This window comes from Acomys minous, assembly GCF_964271855.1.
Source record: "Acomys minous genome assembly, chromosome: 16".
In the NCBI taxonomy this organism is placed as follows: Eukaryota; Metazoa; Chordata; class Mammalia; order Rodentia; family Muridae; genus Acomys; species Acomys minous.
The window spans coordinates 88,677,421-88,697,695 of record NC_140498.1 but is presented as its reverse complement, the minus strand read 5'-3'; the positions used below and the strand labels follow the sequence as shown (position 1 = coordinate 88,697,695).

At 50.7% G+C, this 20,275-nt stretch overlaps 1 protein-coding gene and 1 long non-coding RNA gene across 2 annotated transcripts in view; both read left to right on the top strand.

The window, feature by feature from the left end:
• The first annotated feature begins 7,749 nt into the window (after positions 1-7,749).
• On the top strand, positions 7,750-10,366 carry LOC311586279. Its single transcript, XR_014775511.1, has 3 exons — positions 7,750-7,881; positions 8,629-8,742; positions 10,251-10,366. It is a non-coding gene; the product is annotated as an uncharacterized lncRNA (long non-coding RNA).
• A 7,438-nt stretch (positions 10,367-17,804) lies between these two features.
• The window catches only part of RBM19 (RNA binding motif protein 19), an 81,912-nt gene continuing 79,441 nt past the window's right edge, over positions 17,805-20,275 (top strand). Inside the window, exon 1 of the mRNA XM_084763459.1 lies at positions 17,805-17,958. Coding sequence (XP_084619585.1) covers positions 17,923-17,958 — 36 coding nt within the window. The 5' untranslated portion in view covers positions 17,805-17,922. The remainder of the gene's footprint in view (positions 17,959-20,275) is intronic.

Here is a 20,275-nt window from a genome sequence, read left to right as displayed (position 1 = left end):
AAATCTTCCTGTAGATAGATCCCAAGGTGTAAGGAACCAGGGCAGGGTTCTTGGCTGATACCAAAACACCGGGCTTTATTTGGGGCCCCTGTCTCCTGGCCACACTCTTCATTTGGGGCCACAGAAAATACTGGTTAGCTTCCCCTTTATGTGACCTTCATCTGCAGACCTCAGTTTCTCCACCTGTCTAAGGGAAAGAAGTGATCATTTCCTATATACAAAGTCCTGCTCTGGGTCTTCACTTTACAGCTGGGGAAACTGAGGCCCAAAATGCACGGTCCACCCTAGGATCTGCTACTTGCCCCCTAGGTACATAAACAAGGAGAATAGCAATTCCTCATAGCATCAACAGGTGGCGCTGCTCTGGGTACCTTATGCATGTCTTAGCCCATTTTACCAGATTATCTATGCCCATTTTACAGAAAAGGAAACTGAGGCACGGAGCTTCAAGGTCACGGAAGCAGTCTATGCTCCTAACTGTTCCACTTTCCACCGGGTAGCAGTTGGGCGGTTTACTCCACCCCACCCCCACTTTTCGTCCCCACTTTCCACTCCTGCCCTCTCCTTCCCCTCCCCCACCACACATTCAGCCAGGCTGGGTCCTTGCCAAGTCTCGGCTGTCACAGCGTTCCCATCTTTGATCACCAGTCAGCCCAGATGTTGAGCTGATCAAAGGCAGCTGTTGCCTAGACCCTCCCCAGAGCGGGTGGGACAGACACGTGACAGACGTGGAACCTGGCTGGGCGGGGCCCGGTGGGGCCTTCTCCATCCATCACTGGTACCTAGAAGGAGGAAGGACACTGGTCTAAGAAATGTAAGGATGGTTGGCGCTAGGGGCCTGACTCAGGAGGCGTCCTGAAGCAAGAACGTAGAGGCAGCCAAGTTCCAGGCACTTGCTGGCGGCCATGGCTCCCTCATGAGCCTGCCTCTGGACCTTGGCGCCAACAGTCTCTCTTTGTAGGTCTTCAAGAGCGGCGATTTCTACCAATAATTTAGCGCAGAGTGATCACTGTGCACTAGGGAAGCTAAGGCAAGAGGGTTGTGAGTTCAAGGCCAGCTTTGGCTACATGGTAAGATGGAGTCTCTAATAGTCTCCACTGCAGGGCACAGAACTCCGGCTACCTATGTGCAAGGCCCCGGGGTTGGTCCTCAGCACAGGGAGGGGGTGACTGGGACTGAGCAGGGGAAAAAAAAAAAAACACTTCCCTACCCCTTTGCTGACTCAGCACTTATGGACATGTCCTCTACCAGAGCCACGCCCAAGGGAGCGGCGAGCATCATCATTCGTCCTCCAACTTCTGTGCATGAATGGTGCACAAATGCTCACACATACACAGCGGTTAATTAATTAATTATTAGTTAATTAGTTTTAAAGGGTTTTTAATCTGGGACAAATTAGCACTGCTTTGTAAATTCTTTTTATTTATTTATTTTTATGTGCCTGAGTGTCGTGACCATATGTGTGCTCATATATGGACAGCGCGTGTGTGCCTGAGAACACTATGCCCCCCCCCCCCTGGAACTAGTGTTACAGGTGGCTCTGAGCCTCCACGTGGGTGCTTTGCAAGAGCAGCCAGTGAGCTTAACCACTGGGCCATCTTCTCTAGCCGTAGCGTGTTGTTTTTGTGAAGGCTGAGCCAAATATTAGTGTGCCTAGGCAGATTATAACTTCCTCAAAGACAAACTACTTAGAGAGAGGGGGTGCTGACTTTACAGCCTGGTTATGAAGTGCCCCCCACCAGAGCTCATGTGTTAGGGGATTGGTTCCCCCCCCCCCCTCGCCAGCTGATGGCAGTATCTTGAAAGGTTTGGGGAGACCTTAGGAGGTGAGTCTACGAATCACTGGAGATGCGTGTTGTGGTTAATTTAGAAGCGTGGCCTAATAAATGTTTCTTATTAGGCTAATTACTATTATGGTGGGATTTTTCTAATCCTCTAGCAGCCAGTGGAAACACAGCCAAGGCAGATGTTACCTCCTAAGCTATCCTCCGATAACCCCCAGTCTCCATCCTGTTCTAGTAGTTTCTATCCAGGCTACCTCCCGTCCGTAACCCCAAAACACTTGCTAATGTTCTCCATCTCTTTCCATGAGGAACTTCAGAGTTGCTCCCCTGGCCCCACGGGACTCAAGCCCTGTCCTATCCCACGGCAATTTTCTTCCCTCTTCTTCCTCTCTCTTCTCCCTCACTTCCTCTCCCAAGATCCTCTCTGTCTCCCAAAGCCTAACCGTGCCTATCTCATTTGCCTGCCCAGGTGTGTCTGCTTTTTATTGGTCAAATAGGAATAAGTTGTGGCTTTTTGGGGTTTTGTTTTTGGCAGGGGGTGGGGAGTTTTCGAGATAAGGTCTTTCTCTGTGTAGCCTTGGCTGTCCTGGACTTGTTTTATAGACCAGGCTGGCCTCGAACTCACAGCGATCCACCTGCCTCTACCTCCCAAGTGCTGGGATTAAAGGCGTGCACCACCACGCCCAGCAGGAATAAGCTTTTAGGTCCACAGCAATATTTAGGCCACAAAGACTAGCAAGCAGGAATTGGCATCAAAATACATCAGACCAACCTCCAACAGGTGGGTCTTTGGGGAAATCTTGTCACATTCACACATACACAATACACCCACACACAACATACACATGCCACACAAACACACATATATAAAAGCACCACCCTGGGCATACATACACACACACACACACACACACACACACACACACACACACACACACACACATACTCTCTCTCTCTCCTTCCTCCACACGCTCCCACTGCCACGGTGCTCTGCTCACAAGCATAGTGCCAAGCACCCAGGAATTTCAGTTCCCATTTATTGAACGTGGGCATTATTAAAAATTAAATGAAAAGCCGGGCACGGAGGCACACGTTTGCCATCCTGGCACTTGGCAGGTGGAGGCAGGAGAATCAGGAATTGAATGAAGGTCAGCCTCAGCTACACGGTGAGTTCAAGGCCATCCTGAGGTACAGGGGACCCTATTGCCTGTACCCAGAAGTATTGTTACACACTGGGAATGTTTTTAAATACATTTAGTTTTATTTGGGAGGGGCACCCACACAGACCAGAAGAAGGCAGGGAAGCCAGCGGACTGCAGGTAAATGCAGTCCTGGGAACACAGGGTCATGTCAGGGGAGGCCTGACTTCTGGAGCTCTTGCGCAGGAGTTAGGAGCACTTGCTCCACAGCCCTGAGGACCAGGATTTGGACTCCAGCACCCACATAACCAGGCAGCTGTCCTATGCATGCCCGGAACCCCAGCCCCAAGTGGGATAGAGACAGGAAGATAGCTGGGGCTTGCTGATCTACAGTCTAGCGGAAAAACTGCAACTCCAGGTTCAGAGAGAGATGCTGTCTCAAAGGAATAGACAGCCGTGGAGGAAGGCACCCAAAGCCACCATGTGCACACACACACACACACACACACACACACACACACACACACACACACACTTTAAAATAAATCTTTTGTTTTTTTTTAAGCAGCAAGCCGACTCACACGAGCTGTCTTCTGGTTTCCATGTGTGTGTTGGGGCACGCGGCACACACCTGCACAGAAGGAGGCGGGGCAGAGGAGGAGGAAGGAAGGAAAGAGAAAGGAAGAAGTGCTGGGGTACAGCTCAGTTGCTATGGCTCTTGTCTGGCACCCACAAAGCCAAATTCGGCCCCTAGAGCCACATAAGTTGGGTACGCATGCCTGGAATCAATCCCAGCATTCAGTGGTGGCAACAGGAGGATCAAGAAGTTCAAGGGCATCCTTGGCTAACATAACAGGTTTGAAGCCAGCCTGGGCTACACGAAGTTGGAAACTTGAAGCTGAAACTGGAGAATGAAGCGGAGCAGGAGTTCACAAGGCCCGTGCTCAATGGCCCCCACCCCCACCCCAGTCCTGCTTTGGGAATGCAAAACTGTTTGGGGAATGGACTCAAAAACAAGGTCAAGTTCTGGTGCAGGATCTCACTTTGTAGCCCAGGCTTGCCCAAACTGGCAATCCTCCTGCCTTAGCCTCCCCAGTGCTAGGATTAAAAGTGTGTACTGCCACAGTTGGCTTTTCGACTGTAGGTCTGTCCGTATTCCAGGAGTACGGAGCAAGCCCGGCCGGCATCCCTGATACCCAGTTCTGGGTCCTCAAGCTCAGTTGTCACTAGGGGAGTGACTTCCAGGCACGGGCACGGCCTGGCGATAGACAAGAGTGGGTCGTGTTTTCTGTGCAGCTGTTTGTCTGCACAGCCTGGATGGTTCACTCTCAAGGTGGAGGCAGGAGAGAGGAATCAGCCTTGGGAAGTTGTCCCTCCAGTGGCCAGCGGCTCTGCCCTGCACTCTGAGAGCTTCAGGCTCCTGACTCCCCCCACCCCAACCCCGGCCCCCAGATAGCCTGAGAGCAAAGCGGGGGCCCATCAATCACCAGGACTTTAAAGGCCCTTCGGCTTTTGTACGCTGTGTCCTCCCGATGTTTCTCTTAGCTACATGCTAACACCCGTCTGTTTAGAAGTCACAGCAAATACATCTTGGAGAGGGCTTTGATCCCTGGCAGCTGTGTACGTGTGAGGAGCCAGAGTCCGCGGGGCAGAGACAGCATGGGAAGGAGCTGAACCCGACTGGTCTCTCTCATGCCCTCTGGGCTTGGGCTTGGCACCCCAGCCCAGGCCTCAGGCTCACCCCAGCATGCTGCACTTGGAGCCACAGCGGAGCACAAAAGGCCAAGTTTGGATATGAAGAGTCCTGGATTTAAGTCGTGGCTCTGCTGCTTGGAGACAAGTTGCTCAGTGTCTCCGGGTGTGTCCCGCCTCAGGTAGATCAGTTTTTATTCTGGGGGTGGGGGGTCTCCCCTAGGAGCCTGGTGGCAGATGAATGCAGTCCACGTCAGTTTGTACAAAAAAGGACATCTGCGCTAAGTAGGGAACACACCCAGGCACCCCGTGCTGTATGAATTTTCACCCATGCATACACAGGAGCAATGAGCTCTAGTTTAAGGTTGTCTGTCTTGCTTTGGCTTCCGTCACACGCAACCAAAGTCCACGTGGCTTAAAATGACAGAGCTATTAGGCCTAGGAGCTGGAGTCCAAGGTAAAGGCAAATTCAGAGCTATGCGCCCCCTGGTGGCTGCAGATAGGAACAGCCTGGCGCTGGGTAGTGCGCCGTCTGGCGGCTACATGGAGGAACTGCCGTCTGCAGGGAGGAACCCGCTTTCCTGGTGTGGGGTCTCTGGCTACCTGGCCTCTGAGCCCCGTGTGCCTTACAGGTGAGTCCTTGCTCTGTTAACTCTTGTGTTCTCCTCTGTGATTCTGTCTTAGAAAAATACCATGTCATCATACACCCCAGCCACATCCTGTCTGACCCCATTTTTCACTTGACCCCTTCTACAATGACTATTTCCAAATAAGGTCACATTATAGATGTCGGGAAAGTTAGGCCTCCATTGCTTCTTTGCGGGAGAACACAGTTCAACAAGTAGCCAGGGCAGGCGGTCCACTTTCCAAATGAGATGAGTGAACTGTGGCTGGGAAAGATGGAGAGACTGAGTCCCCCAAGGTCGCACAGTTCAATGGATTTTGAACTCCAAAAGCCTCCATGAACACAAATCACCTGGATCAGTCAGGCTGGGGTGGAGAAGTCAGGCTTTCCTGCAGGGCTGAGCTCCCTGGGAGACAGTGAGTGCTTGAGCCCCCACCTCACTCAATTCTCCTCTTCTGGGAGCTCAGAGCCAGACTCTTCCCACCCAAAGGCATGAGAGCCTTGTCCCTCCTTGACCTAATAGTCTGGGGCTTGACCCTAGAGATAGCTCCGAGCCCTTGGGGCCGATCTGAGCCCCCAGAGAGCAGATGATGTGTGTGGGCCGGACGTCACCGCCTACTCAGCTTCCTCTCGGCTCCCGCTAGCATCCCCCTGAGGCTCCACAGGACCCTGACAGGGCAGGAAGTGAGAGCTGGTGCGTCGAGAGCCATCCCAGATCCTGCCAGACAAGACCTTGAACGGTCCTTTCCTCTGGGACCAGCAGTCTTATCCCAAGCTGTCCTGGTCAGGCTTTCCCTGCTCATGGGTGGTCACCTGCCTGCTGTGCTTCCTTCTCCTTCATCCCTCATTGGGAACAGGCCACCACTTTCTGCTGCTAGGAGACCGCATCTCCAACTACCTTCTCGCTGTTTCTGCCCAGAGGATGCAGGCCTTGTATTCTGAACCAGCTCCTTATCTGTACGCTCCACTGGGACTGACCAAGTTCTTAGAGCCAGGGGGAACCTTCAGAGGCCCAGAAATCACAGCGAGTCTTCGCCATTCCATCCTTGAGCTGACTCCTACCTGAGGACACGGAATACATCTGGGTTTATTTTTTAAAAATGAAGAGTAGTGAAGCCACAAGACCTCAGGTGCTGCCTTGCCTAGCCCAAGGTCAGGAGGCTTAACCTGCACAGAGAGATTAAGCATCTTTCCCAAGGTGACACAGCATGGGAGGGCAGAGGTGGAGCTGCCAGCACAGGTGGAAAACAAGTCCATGGCATCATCGGATTCTCCTGCTACTGCTGCTACTGGCTATCCTGGCAGCCTGGAGCCCCAATACATAGTAATCAATTGTTCTTGCTTGTGAGGCACGTGAACAGGATGAAGATGGCAGGGAGGTTCCTTGAGGGTGAGAGTCTTGACTCAGGGACATGGCGGCCCAGCTTTCCCACGCTCGGAATTGAAGCTTTCAATCAGAGTCACACAAACACATGCGCATGCGCTCACATACACACACACACACACACGTGCGTGCATGCACGTGCACACACACCTGTGTCAGAAGAGGCACTTTTAGGAACCCACCCGTCCTTAAAGCCCCCAAAGTTAAGCCCACAGTGATGCATCCAGGGTGTGATGTCGAAGGGTAGACATTTCCCTGAACACTGGGGGTGTCCTCGAACTTGAGGATCCCCAGTTAGCTGCATATGCAGGCTGGACGCGCTCCTGTTCCCTACAACTCCAGCCCCAGCTCTGTGCCCAGAGAACGCCCGGTGATGACCGCTCTCCCACCCTTGTCTTCCCTTCCTGATAAAATCAGCTGGCAAGCACTCCCAACGGGATCCCAGACAGGCAGGCCCCTCCCTCCCTCAGGGTCTCTGTCCACTGATCCCTCTGCCAAGTGGACCTTGGAACGACCCTCCATCTTGTGCCTCTGACCAGCCTACAAATAGCTTAAAACAATGCAAATATACACTCATTCTCAGCTCTGAAAACACAGAAGCCCCAAATCAGTTTCCCTGGGTGAAGATTGGGGTCAGTAGAGCCAGACTACACCTAGTGAAGCGGTCCTCAGCCTTCCTAACGCTGCTGTGCCCTCCTCAGCTTGTGACCCTCCCCCCCCCCCGCCCCAACCATAAAATGATTTTCGCGGCTACTTCATAACTATAATTTTGCTGCGGTTATAAGTTGGAATGTAAATATCTCCAATGATCTTAGGCGATCCCTGAGAAAAGATCGTTTGCCCCCCCCCCAAAAGAAAGGGTGCCAACCCACTGCCCTAGATGGCTGAGAGGGAAGAAGTTGGTCCTGGGTCTTCAACCTTTGGGATGTTACCAGCCTCCCCCAGCTTGTGGACCCGCCCCTTGCCATTTCAAAGTCTCCCTCTTAGGATACAAGCGATGCACAAGAGCCCACTGGGTCATTCCCGAAATTTTTCCCATCTTAAGCCCCATAGCTTCACTGCATCTGCAAGGGTGTTTCCTCCACCCCCACCCCCACCCCCACCCCCACCCCCACCCAGGGCAACTGAAGAGGCAGTTCCAGGTTCCCAAGCCTCTCCTCATGGTCCTCTTACACCTCTGGGGACTTCCCAGCCCGGGCCCCTGACAAATCTTGCCATCCCTAGCCAGGTGGCTCTCTGGCTTCCTTCTGCTACTCGGTATTCAAATCTATTCGTGTTTGCAGAAATATTTACCAGCCCAACTGTAACCAAGCGTGCCCTGTGTTGGTCTGAATGGTTCTAAGGGGCCCAAGAAAGCGGAGTTGTTAGCGCTGATCCATGGTCCACTCGCTCCCTCTGCTGGCAGTGATGTGGAATTGCAGGCAGCTTTCCTAACCGCCGGGCGAGGAGTCAGGAAAAGCCATGGGGTGTTGTGGGGTGGTAGTTAGCAGAGGAGACCTGAAATCCAAATCCAGCCGGTGAGACAGGGAGCTGCTGGGGACGAATCGTGAGCATGGCGGCTGGGGCTTGGGTGCTGCAGCCGAGGCAAGCCGTTTCACCTCTCTGTATTCCTGTTTTGTTCTCCGTAACTGCACTAATATCCCTGGGTTATTGTGAGGATGCGGAGAGCTGGTCTCCACAGCCACCGCATTAAAACAGTTTTGTTGTTGCAGCTGTTGGCATTGTGATAACGATGTGAATAGATCCTCTCGAGTCCTCATGTGTACACACCCTACCCTGAACGTGGGTGTTATTAGTCCTGTTTTTACAAACGAGGCTTGAGGTTTTCAAAAAGGATGACAACTTTACCCAAGGTCACACAGCAGGGAGTATCAGAGATGGAATTTGATTCCCCCCACCCCCACCCCTACCCCACCAAGCAGTGCCAGCTGTGGAGGAGGTGAGACGTGGTTGTTACAAAAGAGATGCTCATTGGATATTTGAAGGACACCTGTATCTTGACAGGGAGAGATGGAACCTGCAACAGAGAAAAGAGGTTGCTTGGATGGTAAAGTGATGATTACGCTAACAGGACGACCCCCCAGGAGTTCAGTCCCGAGAACCCATGGGAAAATCTAGGTGAGCGAGACCCTAAATCCCCAGCATTAGGAGGCAGAACCGGGGGTCTCAGGAGCTAGAGACCAGGATCTCTGGAGCTGGCTGGCCAGCTGAGTCACTGACTCTGGGTTTAGTGAGAGACGCTGTCTCCGAAACAAGACGGAGAGAGATTCGGGGAAACACGGACATCAACGTCTGGCCTCAATATGTGTATGCCCTTGTGTGTGCTCACACACGTTGAGGGAGAGCCGCACAATAAATAACTATTAAAAATAGCATCAGCCATCACGTCGGGTCTCGGCGACACTACCAGAGTTCCTGGTGGCCACGTGCATTGGGACAGACAGCAGCTAATGCCAGGAAACCAAGAGCTCATTTGAGATTCGCCTCTCCAGCTTCCAGACCTGTGGTCCTCCTCCTTCCTAACCCGCTGCGACCCTTTGACACAGTTCCTCACGTTGTGCCGACCCCCCCCCAACCGGAAGATTATATTGTTGCTACTTCATAGCTGTAACTTTGCTACTGTTATGAATTGTAAACACCTGTGCTTTCCGGTGGTCTTTGGCTAGCTCTGTGAAAAGGTTGTTTACTGTGAGACGCTTGACCTAGACCCTTCTAGAATCTCTCCTTACTGTTTGTCTTTCTTTGGATGGAAAGCCAAGCCCCTTGAGGCTAGTTCTGTGCCTGGAGCTGCTGGGACCACCCTGAGTTGTTTTTTGTTTTGTCTTGTTTTGTTGTTTGTTTGTTTTTTTTTTAATCCCAGAGGTTTTGTAGGGGGAAACCAACCTGAGATGGAAACCAATTGCCAGTTGCCCCCAAAATTCAAATGCTGGGGGGGGAGAGGAAAAAGAAGGGCAAGAGGTAGGGGGCAAGACAGGAAAGCAGGAGAGCAAGAAGGGGGACAATAAAGTTGAGGTGAATACACTTATGAATGCATGGGGACAGAAGGCCATGAACAGGGCAGCCTTCCACACATGTGGCGACCATATTTCCCAGACCAGCGTGGGGACATGGGATTCGTAAAGAACATTCCATTTTCTTTTAATGCCTTTAAAACACCTTTTTGAGTTGCAGCCGTCTCTGGGGAGGGGGAGGCTATATTTAGTTGTGTGTTTTAATAACAGCAGTTCATGAAAAAAAATCATAAAATCAAAGTCTATGAATCTGGGGACCTGGGGAGGTGCCTTTCCTACCCTTTGCTTAAAGGCTAAGCCCTCAGAGTCACCCCCAAGAACACTGAGCCAGCCTATTCTGAGAGGGTCTTGGGGTGTGGTCGCATCCCTCAATGTCATTTATTAAGAAGAATATTTCAGTACATTAAAAGATGGGGCAATCAGTGAACGACTTTGAAACACAGTGACCCTGAGTCATCCCCAGAATTGAAAATATGTTTTAAATTTTCAAAATAGTAATGGTTCACATGTAATAATTGCCACGTGTAATTGTGAGTTCAGAGGACAAGCTCACTGTTTGTCATCACCCTCCATCGTGAGACAAGGTCCCTCTGTTGTTTGTTGCTTTCCTTCCAGGAATTCTGCCTCCTGGGGATTATTGGCCTGTGTTACTGTTCCTGGTTATAGATGGGACCAGAGGATTTGAACCCAGATCATCAAGCTTCCACAGCAAGTGTTCTGCCCACTAAGACCCCCCCCCCCAGCCCCATAGTTGTATTTATTTATAAAATGTAACATTTTAATAGATGTATGTAGAAGCGACACTTTCTGGCGGTCTAGCGGGTAAGACTCAATCAAGACACTAATGCGGCCAGGCAGTGGTGGTGCTCGCCTTTAACTCCAGCACTCGGGAGGCAGAGGCAGGTAGATCACTGTGAGTTCGAGGCCAGCCTGGTCTACAAAGGGAGTTCAGGACAGACAAGGCTATACGGAGAAAGTTTGTCTTGAAACACCAAAAAAAAAAAAAAAAAAAAAAAAAAAAAAGACACAAATCCAGCGTGTTCTAATCACATCACAGTAAATTCACATGTCTGGCTGCCTCTGAGCAGAATTGAACACCCTTCTCAGGGACTGTGTCGCTCACCAAACCTGAAATAGTTACCCTCTGCTCTTTAAGGAAAAGTCAATCAATCTGTGCATTAGTTCATTTTCCTTGTCATGTGACCAAGAAGACCTAAAAGACCTGACGGACACAACTTAAGGCGGGCAAGCAGGAAGGGTTGACACACAGTCTGAGGGCACACAGTCCATCATGGTGGGAGGGCACAGCGGCAGGAGGGAGAGGCCTCTGGTCTCATTGCATCCACAGTCAGGAAGCAGAGAGAGATGGATGCTGGGACCTCAGCCTCCTAGGGGTGATGCCCCCCACATTCAGGTTGGGCCTTCCATCCTCAATTAAATATTTTTGTCAGTTACATCATAGATACACCCCCAGGTGGTTCTATATCCAGCAGAGTTGACAAGCCTTGCCTTTTGTCCCTCTCACACCTTGGCGACGGCCTCTGTGATCATCAGTGCTGACTTTGATTCTGAGTTAATTTCAGTATAGATAATGTCCACATGTGGTTAACACTGTTGTTAATTAAAGACAGCTGGTAATTGTTTTGGTATTTTAAAAAAAACTCAAAATGATAAATCACTACTCAGTATAAATGATGTCTTCTTGCAGCTGGAGCAACGACTCGGTGTTTTTAGAGCATTTGCTGAGCTTGCAGAGGACCAAGTTTAGTTCCCAGCCCCCACACTGTCAGTCACTTCAGGGCATCTGCTGCCCTCTTCTGGCCTCTCAGGACACTGCAGTGCCATGCTAGTGCACACACAAATGACAAATATACGTAAATAATTTTAAAAAGATGTCTTCCACCTGGACACCGCTTTCTCTGTCCCCTTCTCAGAAACAGCAGTTACTGTTACCTCCTCATGGGCCTGTGAGGTCATCTTGGCTAATGTAAATGGGCTTTTTGCTGTTTGTTTTTGCTTGTTTTGTTTTCCTTTTGTTGAGGCAAAGTTTCTTTGCGTAGCTCCTGGCTGTCCTGAAACTCAGTTTGTAGACAAGTCTGGCCTCCAATTCTCAGAGACCCTCCTGCCTCTGCCACTGCCTCCCAAGTTCTGGGATCAAAGGTGTGCACCATGATGCCAGGTGGCTAATGTGATTGTTAAAAGTTGAATATAAGCAAGGCATGGTGGCGCCCGCCTTTAATCCCAGCACTCCGGAGGCAGAGACAGGCAGAGATCTCTGTGAAATCGAGGCCAGCCTGGTCTACAAGGTGAGTTCTAGGATAGCCATGGCTATGTAGAGAGAACCTGCCTCAAAAACAATGGGGTGGGGAAAAAAAGGTTGCAACACACTTAGAAATTGAGGTCCGACTAACTCTAACATTGAGTGCTACATGGAGGAACCTATTTGGAGACAGGATTGCAGAAGAGATCGAGTTAAAATGAAGTCATTAGTTCCCTTGGCTAAAGGGCAAAGCTGGGGGGAGGGGTCTTGCAGTGGGAACAAGGAGAACACAGAGAGGACATGAGGAGAGAGGTGAGAACAAAGGAACACCCGATAATGGGCTGGGCAGGCCCTGTGTGGAGGAGGCGGGGATCTAGGACATAGTAGGTGTCTTAAGTGCATGGTTTCCATGACAAAGAGTGCATGCCCTGTTTCTACACCATCACCCCAACACTTGGGGGACAGTGTATGGGACAGTACTTGGTTTGCTTCTGTCTTCTCCTGTGACTTGGCGGTCCCTCGTGACCATTCTCCAGTCGCGGGTCCCTAGTCAACCAACCATCCCTGTACCCCATCCACCCGGCCCTGTACCCCATCTGCACACCCCTGTTCTTGGTCAGTGTGGTGGTTTGAATGAGAGTGGTCCCCACAGGCTCATATATTTCCCATGCTTAGTCCCCAGTTGGTGAACTGTTTGGAAAGATAAGGTGTGGTCTTGTTGGAGAAGGTGTGTCTCTGGGATCAGGCTTTGAGGTATCAAAAGGCCCCGGGCAGGCCCTGTCTCCCCCTACCACTCTCCTCTGCTCTGCTCTGCTCTGCTCTCCTCCCCCTCCTCCCTTTCTCCCTCTGTCCCTCCCCCTCCTGCCTCTGTCTCTCTCTGTCTCTCTGTCTCTGTCTCTGTCTCTGTCTCTCTCTCTCTCTCTCTCTCTCTCTCTCTCTCTCTCTCTCTCTTTCTGTGTGTGTGTGTGTGTCTCCTTCTCCCTCTGTCTCTCCCTCCCTCTCCCTCTCCTCCTCTCCTTCCCTCCCTCTCCCCCCTCTCTCTCTGTCTCCCTCTCCCCTCCCTCCCCCTCTCTCTGTCTCTCTCTGTCTCTCTCTCTCTCTGTCTCTCTCTCTCTCTCTGTCTCTCTCTCTCTCTCTCTCTGTCTCTCTCTCTCCCTCTCCCTCTCCCTCTCTGCCTGTGGGTCAGGATGTAGCTCTCAGCTGCTGCTCCATCACCCTGTTTGCCTGTGTACCACCATGCTCCCTGCCATGAAGGTCATGGCTGAGCCCCAGAAGCTGTAAGCAAGGCACCTATTAAGTGTTTTCTCTGATCAGAGTTGCCTTGGTCACAGCGTCTCCTCACAGCAGTACAACAGTCACCAAGCCCCCAAATCCTGGTTGGCTTACCCAGTGTGAGGCCACAGTGAGAAATGGAGGAGTGCAGACAGGCCGGACATGGCATTTAAACCAGCCACAAACCTTCTGTGTCACAGCTCCTGGGAACCTGCCCCAGCTTCCATGGCCCCTGCCCTGTCCACTGCCCTTCAGAGCCTGGCTTGTAGGAGAAGGGACTGCTGGTCCCTATTCAGTGGGCTGTGCTTTTTCGCCTGCTTTTTAAAAAAGCATTTTACTCTTATTTTAAGTGATGTGTGTCTGTGTGTAGGTTTGTACATGTGAGTACAGTGCCGGTGGGGGCCAGAAGAGACTGGTGGATCCCCTGGGAGCTGTAATTACAGTCTCTTGTGAACCACTATGGGTGCTGAGAAGCAAATCTGTGTCCTTTGTAAGAGTGCTCTAGCCACTGAACCATCTCTTCAGCCTTTGTCCACTTGCTTTGAGGTGTCCCTTATCCTGTCTGTCTGTCTGTCTGATTGTGTCTTTCTGTTTCTCTGTCTCTGTCTCTCTGTCTCTATCTCTCTCTGTCTCTGTCTCTGTCTCTCTCTCTGTCTCTGTCTCTCTCTCTGTCTGTCTGTCTCTCTCTCTCTCTCTCTCTCTCTCTCTCTCTCTCTCTCTCTGTGTGTGTGTGTGTGTGTGTGTGTGTGTGTGTGTGTGTGTGTGTCTTTTTAAAATAGGATTTCACTATTTACCCCTGGCTGGCCTTGAACTAACTACGTAGACCAGGCTGGCCTCCCAGTTCACAGACATCCTCCTACAGCTGCCTCCCAAGTGTTGGGATTAAAGACGTGGCCACCATGCCAGACCCCACCTATATCTCTTTCTGTGCTAGCATAACAACTGATCCCCCAAGAGAGACGTTCTCTCCCAGGTCTCCAGAGAAAAACAGCCTGAGATTCAGTTGTCCTCGGGGGCCACACCCCCTCTCTACACACGTGGTCCATCGTCTGGGGCTACCATGTCTGTTTAAGGTGACATCAACTCCCATCGCTGCCCTCCATCTTCCCGCCGAAGGACACTTGTCAGTAAGTAGATCTAGGGCCACCTAGATCATCCAAACTGACCTCACTTTTCGTGACATGGCAAGGGCACCTTTTCCCAGGGTCCAGGGGGCCAGGACAGGCGCATCCTTCAGGAGGTGGGAGGGGGTCATCCTTACTCATCCCACCACCCACTCTGGGGAGTGCCTCTTCAGATCCTCTTCAGTCGAATCCCTCGGAGTGCCACATCTGCTTCCTGCTCACTTCATTCCCTCGGAGACCATAGATGGCCACCTGGCTCTGTTCAAGAACCACGGAGATGCCTGAAATATACAGCGCTCTGCCGCAATCGGCATTCAATAAACAGCTGTTGCTGGCTCCACCTGGCTCCCGGTGGGAAGCTTTGGGAAGATGGGTCTGAGGAGGCCTCTTTGGAAGTAAAATGTGAAACGAGCAGGCTGCTTGTCTATAGCTTGGAAATCAGCTGAATATGTTCCTGACAGCAATTTTTTTAAATCTCAAGTGTGTGTGTGTACAAGTGTGTGTGTGTGCATACAAAAGCGTGTGTTTGTACAAGTGCCCCGCAGCACTGGGCTTCCAAGCATGAGCTACCACAGCTGGTATTTGTACATGGGTCTCGTGTGTTAACCCTGGTCCTCATCCTTGTGAGGCAAACACTTTGCCGGCTGAGCCTTCTCCCTGGCTCCGGCAGTGAGTTCTGCAGGCTTGTGTTCCCATGGACACACGAGCCCCGTGCATCTGAGGCTCAGCGAGGAAGGTGCTGGCTCAGGGGCATTGTGCTGGAACTGGTTTTAGAGCACAGGGGTTGGGGTGGGTTCAGGGAAACCCAAACCCAAACTGTAGTAATAGCCAGTAGGACGGGTGTCATTTCAAAAAGATCAATGAAAATGGTAGAACAGGAAATAACTTTTTTTTTTTTCACACACTACCCTCAGAAACATATAGTTTGGAAACACTGTTTGATGAGGAGTTCCTAGAGAGAGTCACATGCGGCCTGGGAATCCTACCCCTAGGAGTGTGCCCACGAGAAAGAAAGACACGTGGCCACATAAAGATGAGCACACAGATGTTCTCAGCAACGTTATTCACAAGAGCCACAGAGTGGACCCGCCAGATCCCTCAGGCAGATACACGGGCGGATGTGCTAGGTCAGACGCTTAACACTAGTGGGGAAAATGGAATGAAGAACCACTCATGTGGGGACCTGGATGAGCCAAGGTGACAAGATGCCGAAGGAAAGTCATCCAGGAAGGGAACGTGTCCATAGAGACGCCAGGCAGAGTCTGGGTTCCCTGCAGGAGGAAATGATGGGCGGTCTTTTGCTTGGATGTAATGTTTTCTAATTTTGTGTTTATGTGGGCTTTGCGCATGTGTGTTTTCTCTCCTTTTCAAATTTTGTTTGGGGTTTTTGTTTTGTTTGCCTGTCTGTTTATTTTCTAAAGAGACAGAGAAGGAAGGGTCTTGGAGTTGGGTTAGTGGGAAGGATTTGGGAGGGGTGGAAGGAGAGGAAACCATGACCAAAATATAGCATCTGAAATTTTTTTGTTTTTATTTTTTTATTTATTTTTGAGACATGGTTTTCTTGTGTAGCGTTGGCTGTCCTGCAACTTACTCTGTAGACCAAGCTGACCTCGAACTCACAGAGATCCACCTCCCTCTGCCTCTTGAGTGCTGGGACTAAAGGCGTGCGCCACCACCGCCTGGCTGAAAAAAAAATTAATAAAAAGATGTTCTAGAGTTGGTTCTCTCCTCCCAGTACGAGGGACCATGGGGTAAAAATTCAGGTTGTCAGCCTTGGCCACAATTGCCTTTACCTGACGAGCCCTCTTGCCAACCAGAATCATCATCATACACACTTTGAGGGGGCGAACTGTGTGGCATATGAACTCTGGCTCAATAAAGCTGCCAACAGTAATAGGAAAGGGTATGGGGAGATGGAGTAAAATGTCTTTTAGAAGAGGAAAATGTCAAAAGCTTTGGGGGGAGACACATGGTGCAGCTGAGGTATTGCTGAAAACCGTTCTGGAAAGAAAATGGGGGGTCTCCATTTAAAGCCCCCCTCTCCCGCCACCTAAGAGCAGATCCAGAGGATGCTCCCAAACACTTTGGAACAATATTTTAAGAACTGAACATCCTTATGCCCTTGAGCCCCAGTCTAACTTAGCTCAGCTTTCTGGAGCAGACACAAACCTCCATCTGGCCAAGAACTCAGCCACCAGGCTGACAGGTGAGGGGACAAAAGCTCCCCAGGGCCCCACGGGATGCCTGTAAGGTTGCTCTCAGTTGAAGCAGTCAGTACTCACTGTGAAGCTCTGGGTTCTAATCTCAGGCTTTCTACACAGAGCCTCCATGACTTGAATGAAGTAGCTGCAGTCATCGGGTCCTCGGTTCACCTTCCTGCAAAACAGGGCTGCTAACTGCAGTACTCACAGCCTAGAGTGCTATCTAGGTAACACGCTCAGTCACTGAGTCGGGAGCTTGCAGTCAGGCCTAACTGTTAGGATTCTGCTCCAGTCTGCCCACCTGTGATGTCATTGCTTACCTGCCATGGGGGTGTGGCCCTGGCCAGGGCTATATAAAAGGACAAACCTTCCTCTGGTCTATTTCTTCCTCTTCTTCCTCCTCCTCCTCCTCCTCCTCCTCCTTCTTCTTCTTTTCTTCTTCTTCCTCTTACTGCCTCTCTCTCTGTCTCCCTCTCTGGGGTACCCCTACCCCCTTTGCTTCTCCCCCCATGCTCACTTAATAAACTCCTCTATAACATAATGTCTGCTGCCTGGTATCTTATCTTATTATCTTATTGCCTCATTTCTTCTTATACATTCTCATACATAGAACTATCTAAGTTTTATCCCTACCCCACCAGGTGAAAGGAAGGGACTAACTCCCAAATGTTGTTCTCTGCCCTTCACATGCACGTGTGTGTGTGTGTGTGTGTGTGTGTGTGTGTGTGGTGTTTGTGTCTGTAGATGCATGAATGAGTATATATGGATGCTTGTATGTATATATACGTTTATATGTGTATATATATATATGTACATAAACACAATAAATAAATAGTTTGGTTTTTCAGGACAGGGTTTCTTTTTGTAACAGAGTCGTGGCTGTCGTAAACTCGCTTTGTATGCTAGGCTGACCTCAATTTCACAGCGATCTGCCTACCTTTGCCTTCCCCTTCCGACTGCTGGGATTAAAGGTGTGTACCACCACTCCCTGCCCTAAATAAATCTTTTTAAAGAATGTTCTTTGAAACAGGATTTCTCTGTGTAGCCCTTGGCTGTCTTGGAAATCACTCTGAAGATCAGGCTGTCCTAGAACTCGGAGATTCTCCTGCCTCTACCTTAAAAAAAAAAAAAGTTAAGGAAGCAAAAAATCTGTATTTTCCCAGCTGTCGGTCATCCTGCAGGGCTTGGGCATCAGCGCCCCCTGCCGGCCTTGTGGGCATTTGGTGGAAAAACTGCGCCTGCACAGGCTGCTCTGCCCTCCCTCTTAAGGGTTTGACTTCCATAGAGAGGCTTGAGTGAGACCACACCCACTTCCTGGATGGGCCCACGTGACCTACTAAAGATGGCGGCGCCCAGTGAAGCGGCGTGAAAGTTGTTGGAAGTCGCTGTTTTGGGGTGCGTGAATCAGAAGCGAGGGAGACCTCGGAACCATGTCGCGACTGATCGTGAAGAACCTCCCAAACGGGGTGAGCAGGAGCCGGGGATGGGGGCCCGGAAGTGGGAGCGAGGGTCCAGAAAAGGAGGCTGAAGGATGGCGATATTAGGTCTGGAACCCAATGGGGCTGGACTCTGTTCTGACGGCTGAAGAAGCGGGACAAGTGGCCACGATTGTTATAATTATCATCACTGATTATTGCCCCCTCATGAGTGCCTGACTCCGAACGGATAGCCCTGCTACAGGCAGATGCCAGCCGCCTTGTGCCTCGGACTCCGGTGCTCTCGATGTAGTTGCGTACCCTGATGGCTCCACGTTGTTCACTCTTTCACTTACGAGACTATTGAGGGAAATAGGTGGGGAGGGGACCCCGAGGACCTGAGTGATGGAAATGGCATTTAGTGGTTTCTTTTTTTCTCTTAAGTGGAGTGGAGGCAACTCAGCCATGGTCACAGAACCTGACACCCGGCAAGGCTTTTGGTAACTGCGGGTAAAGGAAGAAACCAACGGGCGTCTGTGGTGATAGGCGGCTGGATGCAGGGCACTCCGAGGACCCCTCCTTGTGCTGGATAATTTTGTCAGCTTGACACAAACCAGGGTCACTTAGCAAGAGGGGCCGTCAATTGATGAATTGCATCCGTATGATTGGCCTGTGGACCAGTCTGTGATTGAGGTGGGAGGGTCCAGCTCACTGTGGGTGGTGTCAGCCCCGGGGCAAGTGCTTCTGAGCTGTATTTTTTAAAAAAATGCTAGCTGAGCAGGTAAGTATTCGGAATTCCTCCATGGTCTCTACTTCAGTCCCTGCCTTGGCTCCCCTGCAAGATTGGCAGTGATGGATACGGGTGAGCCACATTAGCACCTTTCCTCCCCTGCGTTGCTTTTGGTCCTGCTGTGTATCACAACAGGAAGCAGACTAGAACGCTTACTGTTTTTTTGTTTTTGTTTTTGTTTTTGTTTTTTCACTACAGAGCAAGCTCAGCCATGGACTTCAAAGCCAGGTGTGGTGGTGCACACGTGTTGTCAGCTTTCAGTAGGCTGAGACAGAGGATGGCAAATTTGAGGCCAGCCTGGGTTACATAGGAAGATGATGTGGGAAAAAAAGAAATCAAATTTATTTTGGCTGTTGGTGGGGCCACATGCCCCTAGAGCAATGGTTCTCAAGCTTTCTAAGGCTGCAACACTTTAATAAAGTTCCTCATGTTGTGGTGATTCCCCCACACACACCATAAAATTACTTTGTTGCTACTGCATAACTGTAATATTTCTACTGTTATGAGTGTAATGTGAATATCTGATATTCAGAGAATCAATATGTGCCCCCCCCAAGGGGGTCGGGACCCACACGTTGAGAACCACTCCCCAAAAGCCAAACAAAAAATCTGGCTGGTGTAAGGATGGTAGGAGCCAGCTGTCTGCACCGAGGGCCTTTTTAACCACGTTATAGTAATAGCGTGTTAGTTTCTCTCTACTTCCTTGGTAAAGTGATTGAAACAGTACCAGTATTTTGTTTGTTCATTTGTTTTTATTTTTTTGCCATTTTGGAGGCCAGCAAGCCTAATGTCAAGGTCTGATCAGACACGGGCTGCCGGCGGGGAGTGTTTGACGTGACAGCGTCATGGTTTCGTGCTGCAGGTCACACATGGCTGCCAGCACTTCGTCCTAGGCTTCTAGAGGATCTGCTGGCTAGTGCCTTCTCTGACTCATGGCCACTTCTGTCACCCCCCAGCCTTCAAAATCAAGAACACCTGGCTTCCTGGTTCTCCCCTATCCTCTTCCTCAGACTCTGAGCCTCCTACCTCACTGAGGGCACTGAAGTCTCCAGAAGACCCAGGCTGACCTTGAACTTGCCATCATCCTACATCTGCCTCCATACCCAGCTTCATCTCAGGCTTTCTTTTCTTCTTCTAGACAAGGTCTCATGAGTAGCCCTGGCTGGCCTGTGCCTTTGCCATGTAGACCAAGCTGACAGATGTTAAAGAAACCTGCGCGCCTCGGCCTCCAGAGTGCTAGGGTTAAAGGGGTGCATCACCACGCCTGGCTTTGTCACCAGGTTTTTAAACATAGCTGAAAAATCCCTTTTGCCGTGGCTGGGTGTGGTGGAGCAACCCCCAGGAAGGGACACAGGCAGGTCTCTAGTTTGAGGCCAGCCAGGCTTGCATGGTCCCCTTTGCAGTGGACTGTAGTGCAGTCCCAGGTGCTGGGGATCAGGGCTCCATTATTTTCTCCCATGGTTAGCAAACATTTGCACAGCCTCCCTTGTCCATTTGCTTACTGTGGCGGCTGCTATAATTGCTAATGTCCTCCTAGGAGGCAGGATAAGAAAAGAGACCATGTGAAGTGCCCTGGAG